This window comes from Martes martes (genome assembly GCF_963455335.1).
Source record: "Martes martes genome assembly, chromosome: 4".
Lineage (NCBI taxonomy): Eukaryota > Metazoa > Chordata > Mammalia > Carnivora > Mustelidae > Martes > Martes martes.
In genome coordinates, this window is record NC_137891.1 from 41,293,442 (window position 1) to 41,300,190 (window position 6,749).

Below are 6,749 nucleotides of genomic sequence, written 5' to 3' on the forward strand. Positions count from 1 at the left end.
TTGTTTCCACTGATTTATTCCAGAAATGTTTGTTTGCATCACTGTGTCAGCCATTTAGTAGGCACTAGTAACAAAAATAAAATAATGCAGGTTTTTTCCTTCCACATTCAAAATACTACAGAGCATGTTAATTTTATACAGATATAGATACAGAAGGTTTCTTATCTTCCCTCTCCTCTCCCAGCTCCTGGACTTTATGGAGTATCTCTGGCACGTTGTAGGTGTTAAAGAATTACAGAGATCATTTTTAAATTATGGTAACTCCCATATTTCTACTTTTATATTAACTAGATTTAAAAAGTAACTGCTACATTTTCCTGACTGTAGAAGTAATTTTAAAATATAAGTAATATGTGCTTATTATAGAATTCTGGGAAATATTAAATATAAAAATATCACTGAAGGAGTGATTTTTCTAATCTCAAGTATCATGACAATTCGACAAAAAAATGGTAAAGCACCACCATTAACACTGAAAAGCTGTACAATTTACAATTATTACCAAACTATGTTCTAACAGTAAAACCTAAACGTCACTGCTTCTAGACCTTGCCAATTCTCATATACTCAAGGTTATAAGCAGCACGTGAACTGCCATACAACCCAGAAATATGAAATTGTAACTGATGCCAATACTTACTACTTTCAAAATATTTTCTGTTAGCTCTTTCTCCTGTTGCATCTGATTCATACTGAAAGAGAAAATGATTGAAAATAATCAAATGTTACTCAAAGGACTATAAAGTCTAAGCGTCAGAGCATTATTCAAAGTGAGCTGGAATTGAAATAAAAATGTTTTTAATGCTATTTCTATTCACGCTTAAAGGTAAATAAGTAAATAAAAACTCGGGCACCTGGGTGGTCAGTTGGTTAAGCATCCAAACAACTTGATTTCTGTTCAAGTCATGATCTCAGGGTCCTGGGATCTGTCCCTGAGTATAAAGCTCAGTGCTAAGCAGGGAGTCTGAAGAATCTCTCCCTCCGCCCCTGCCCCCACCTGCACACTCTAAAATAAATAAATCTTTAAAAAAATTAAACAAAAAAAACACAAAAACTCAATTATGATGCTTATTTAACCATTATTTTCCCATTTGCTTTGTATTTAAAAAAATAATAACTCTCAATTTAAAACTAAAACTTACTGGCAGCAAAAGCTCATTTATATCAAGTTAGAAACTATGCTCTCTAGCCCCGAATTTGGGTAAACTACCTAAAATTTAAGTATTAGGTTTAAAACTCCACATACAGATAAATTCAGTAATTAATTTTTGGACTCCTATCAATTTTACATATTAAGACAATTTCCCCATGTATAGAACAAATACACCTTCACATAAATTTAATTATATGAGGAAATCTTAATACTCTGGAGCAGATAAGCTAACACCAAAGATGAAAGGCACGATTCACAAAGTGCCCTGCCCCCCCATCTTTCTAGAGCTCTCTATTCTAGATGCCCAGAGCCCTACCTGATTCTCTTACCCTTCCAACTCCTTCAAACCTACCTGGATGCAGGCCTTCTGCCCTCTGGGTTCTACTCTACACCTTCTGTACCACGGGTTTTTAAAAATTTGCAAGAAAATTTTTTTTTTTAACTCTGATGAAAAAAGTGCCAACAAAGGGTCATATCTGCCAACTTACACACTTAACTGAGGAGGTCCAGGTTTTGCCTGTTTGACAGGAAAACTACTTTGAACAATTGTCCTAATTGCCCTGAAGAAAAGACAAAAAAAAAAAAGAAAATTTAATACATTATAAATGTCATTTATTTTTTCAAGTACTCCTTAGAACATCTGTAATGTAAATTATCCGAAGTTTTAATTCAGATAAAAATTTCATAAATCATCCACATTTTTATCAGAATGCTCAACTATGCAGTCATCAATTTTCTCCACCATCAGACTCACAGTTTACAAGATCCTCTGAGAGACCTCTAGTTATAGGGGACCCTTAAAAGCATACCCAAGGGGCATTTGGGTGGCTTAGTCAGTTGAGCATCTGCCTTTGGCTCAGGTCATGATCTGGGCCAGGGTCTTGGAGTTGAACCCCAATTCAGGCTCCCTGCTCAGCGGGAAGTCTGTTTCTTCCTCTGCCTCCTCCCCACTCCCCAAACTGTGCTCTCTGATAAACAAAAAAAACCTTACAAAAAAAAAAAAAAAAAAGGCATACCCTTAAAGGCCAGAGTACAATTAAAAAGAGGCTGCCTAACACATTTAAGGTCTATGAAAAAATTTACCATCTGTTGTAGAGAAGGATAGCCATGGCAGTGGTTGGAGGTAAAGTGGCCAGATCCATGTCCACATGCTTTGTCCCAGGAGGAACTTTACTGATGCACAGCAATTCATTTAGTAACATATTCAATACTGGAACAGACAAACTTAAAAGAAAGAAGTAAAAGGTTCATGTCTGCTTAAGAGGCATAAAATGCACAATTCAGTATTTTCACTGAACATAATTAAATTGCTAAAGGACTAAATCCACAGGGCCATTTTATTTACCTGTCCCAACAACTTACACAGAAATATTAAATTTCAAAATATTTTTAAAATCTCATTATGAAAACAATTTAAACATACACAAAGGTAGTAAGAATATAACGAACCCCTATGTGCCATCATCTAGTTTCAACAATTATCAGCTGATGGCTAATCTGGTCTCATCTCTAGTCCTACTTCCCTTCTTCCTATACTATTGTGAAGCAAATTTTTAACATTAAATCATGTCTTCCTTAAGTGTTTCAGAACATATCTCCAAAAAATTAACTGAACCGGGGGTGGGGGGTGCCTGGCTGGCTTAGTTGGAAGAGCATGTGACTCCTGGTCTTGGGTTCACGAGTTCGAGCCCCACCTTGCATGCAGAGATGACATAATTAAAACTTTAAAAAATTAACATAGTCACAGTATTAATTTCACATCTAAAAAGTTTTCAGTTGCTTATCAAATATTCCATCAGTGTTCAATTTCCACCTGTATCATATACATCATACTTTCTTTGTACACATCACTATCTCTTGATACACCTCCAGTCTACTAATGGACAGGCTCTTCCTCAAAGAATTTTTTCCTTTAATTCTAATGCTTAACGCTGCAGAAGGGTGGTGAAAAAGTGTTTAAAGACTACCAATGAGAGCATAAACTAGTACAACTCTTGAAATGCAATCTACCACTATGCATCATGGGATTTAAAAATGTTTATACCACTTCAGTCAGCAATTTAATAATCTGTACTAAGGACATAACCAAAAATTCAGATAAAATTTAAGGACAAAGATATTTAAGGCTCTGACTTATTAGAGTGAAAATGTAGAAATAAACTAAATATCAATGAACGAACAGTTAATAAATTCTCCACATGATGGAATTATCTCCAAAAAACCAAAATGGGGAAATGTTCATGATATTGTTATTTGGGGAAAAAAGAAGGGGCACTGGGGTGGCAGAGTCAGTTGGGCATCTGACTCTTGGTTTTCAGCTCAGGTCATGATCTCAGGGTTGTGGGATCTGGCTCAGAGCTCAGCGGGGAGTCTGCTTGAGATTCTCTCCCTCTCCGCCCACTAATTCCCTCTCTAAAATAAAGAAACATACATATACACACATATATTTTAAAGATTTTATTTATTTATTTGACAGAGAGCACAAGTAGGCAGAGTGGCAGAGGGAGAGGAAGAAGCAGGCTCTCCACTGAGCAGGGAGCCCAGTTCGGGGCTGGATCCTACAACTCTGGGATCATGACCTGAGCCAAAGGCAGCCACTTAACCAACTGAGCCACCCAGGCACCCCTAAAATAAATCTTTAAATAAATAATATATATATGTATATATTTACATATACATACATATACATATATGTACATGTATATGGAGAGGGGTGCCTGGCTGGCTCAGTAGAACATCCAACTCTTGATCTTGGAGTCAAGAGTTTGAGCCCCATGTTGGGTATAAAAATTACTTAAAAAAATTGGGAGAGAAACAACAAAAGTTACACAAAAATGTTAGAAGTACTTGTCTCCCCTCCACTATTATTTCCTTCCTAGTTTCTGAATTTTACAAAGTACTTTCTCTTTAAATTGTGAGAAAAAGGGGAGGAAAACAAGTTGTTTCCTAAGCATAGCCTTGACAGTACTTATTTGTTAAAATACAGGCACTGACTCTAAGATATTTTTAATAGTTCGGGAGCCAGTGACTGATTTATGACCAGTAAAAAATAACTGAGTTATTTAAAAGCAAATCATCTATATTACATAACTATCATTAATTTTCATTCATTTTCTTCAGATACGTAAAAATAGACTGAAACATTTACAACTGTTTAGGTGTGGATTTTCCCTAGTCATCATATCAAGTAATAATGATAAACTAAGTCACTATAGGTAAGTCTATACTTTAAAAGGTGATTTAAATTCATCTAACATTCAAGTATTTTATACCTTTTGAAAAAGAGTTGCATATTTTACCAAGAAAATACAGAAAAATAATTTGCACTTTAAGGGCTGGTTATCATAAGCACACATAGAAATAACGTTAAGTATCTAAATAGTACTTCAAAAATAGATTTCTTTTAAATATTGTATACCTTTTCTCTAATATGTCTAAATCCCACTTCAAATGTGCAGCAACTTTAAGAGCAAGTAGTTTTAAAATACGATTTCTCTTGTTATCAGGCGGAGGTTGCACCTGGTTTTGCTCATTCACTGAAGGTTTGGAAGCCTGTTCCAAAAACTGAACAATAAGTTGAACTGGTGCAGGATCTAGATGTAAAAAAAAAAAAAATCTTAAATTTAAGTTTTAATTATGAAGATGCAAATGGTTTCCCTGTACTGGTTTTTGGCCACAAAAAGAACCCCAACAGCTGTGTAGTTATAATAACTAAGGAATATGATTTCTAAGAAGTATGCTTGGGGATTACAGCAGAGATCAGAAAGGGCGGTAAGGAGAAAGGGTAGGAGACTGGTGCAGAAGAAAACACCTGTAGAGTAAGAACATAATGGTTTTAGGTTTCCAGATCAGCAAATAACCAATGTTAATTAGAGGAAAGACATGTCATCTTTAGAACTGTTTTAACAATTAGTGCGACCTGCATCAGGTTAACCTCTCTGCACCTGTTTCCATCAATGCAAAACAGAAGACACCACCACCTACCTGAGATTATGAAGGCTAAATTAAATGAGATAACAGATGAGAAGCATTAAGCCTGGTACCCAGAAAGCACTCAATAAGTATATGAAAAGCAAAAAATTAAAATAAATATGACACAGGCAGCAAAACTGCCCGAGTGAAACCACTAACTTCTGGCAGAGTTGTCTCTATAGTTAAGGCTGATGTAGACTGAGCAAGTTACATCTTTATGAACTTTAGAAGCAAAGTACTATTCAAGAAACTTACCTTTTCATGCCAGTACCTCTTTCCAGACATGCCTGGAGTTTTCCTCCTTCCCTAACAGCACTCATTAACTGGGTTATTAATCCTGATCATCATTGAACAACCATGTTACAACTGTAAAGCATGTCCTACTCTTGGGAGATTTCCTCATTTTAATTTACAGCCCAACTGTGGAACATACAAATATATGGGTATCTATACGTATGTGTGTGTGTGTATGTGTATAGATGTATATACAATCGGTAAAATCCCCTCGCTGAGAAACAAAACATTTAAATAAGAACCTAAAATACAACGAATTAGCGTCAGGAGCAGCACCAGAACAGCAATTTCTCGCCCGCTCCAAATTGATCACAGGCCGGCGTTCTGTAGGGGTGTGTCAGAGCCAGCCTCCCCAGCCCACGCAATCTTACACGACCATGTCGCAGATGCTAAAACCGCAAACAGTAAAAGGGCCAAGGGCGCGAGAGGCAGGAGGGCCTCGGTTTTGCGTTTTCAAGCCCTCCACGGCAGTGCCCCGTCTCTGGGATGCTGAAGGCTTAGCGAGGGTGCCGGGCCACAGCTCCACACTGGTTCGCGCCTCCCGGGCCCGCAGCTTCGTGGCCGAGGAGATGCGGGTCCTGAGAGCCAGGCGGGAGGCGCCCGCGGCGGGGTGCCCGTCCCCTCGGGGTGCAGGCGCCGCGCTTACCCGGGCAGGGCTTGCGCAGATGTTTCTCCAACAGCGACTCCTCTAGCAGGAACTCGAACCAGCTGGTCTGCGGCGGGGTGCAGGGCCGGCTGGAGGTGGCCGCCTCCCGGTCCGCCGCCTCCGCGCTCATCCTGCCCCCGCCGCCGCTACCCCCAGGGACGCTTCCCGGCTCCAACCTGACACTCGGACGCGTGCCTCTGGCCTGTGATCTACGGAACCTCCCGGGGCGAGACCACACTCAATACGTCCTGGAAACCCACACAACTCAAAATGGCGACGCGGCCCAGCAGGAGCTTGGGCTCTTAGGCCCGCCTCCTTACGCCACCGCCGCGCCACCGGACCAATCGCTGTCCGACTTGTCGGGATGGGGCGGGGCCAGCCCTGAGATCACGCCTCCTCCCCGGTTGCCATGGGAGACGACTGGCAAAGAAGCTGGGTCGCAGGTGGGCTTTCCCCCTTCCCTGGGAGATTCTCAGCAAGAAAATAGAACAGCCTCATCCAGGATTACAGCGGGCGTCAATGTCCTCAAAAGACAGCGAAGATTACGCGTGTAAACTGTGATCCAGGCAAATCTTGTCTTCGGTGCCTTCAATTTCCCCTTTTCCATTTCCTGGATTTCCTCCACTTAGGTGCGCTCGGTGGAGGCGCCCTACTGGCTTGGGCACTAGCGTCCCTGACCACCCT

At 40.0% G+C, this 6,749-nt stretch overlaps 1 protein-coding gene across 1 annotated transcript in view; it reads right to left on the minus strand.

Annotated features, from left to right (window-relative positions):
• The window catches only part of INTS8 (integrator complex subunit 8), a 49,803-nt gene extending 43,415 nt beyond the window's left edge, over window positions 1-6,388 (minus strand). The window contains exons 1-5 of the mRNA XM_080802631.1: window positions 6,066-6,388; window positions 4,572-4,746; window positions 2,237-2,377; window positions 1,642-1,713; window positions 641-692 (exon numbers count right to left, since the gene is read on the minus strand). Coding sequence (XP_080658757.1) covers window positions 641-692; window positions 1,642-1,713; window positions 2,237-2,377; window positions 4,572-4,746; window positions 6,066-6,195 — 570 coding nt within the window. The 5' untranslated portion in view covers window positions 6,196-6,388. The remainder of the gene's footprint in view (window positions 1-640; window positions 693-1,641; window positions 1,714-2,236; window positions 2,378-4,571; window positions 4,747-6,065) is intronic.
• Between the last annotated feature and the right edge of the window lie 361 nt (window positions 6,389-6,749).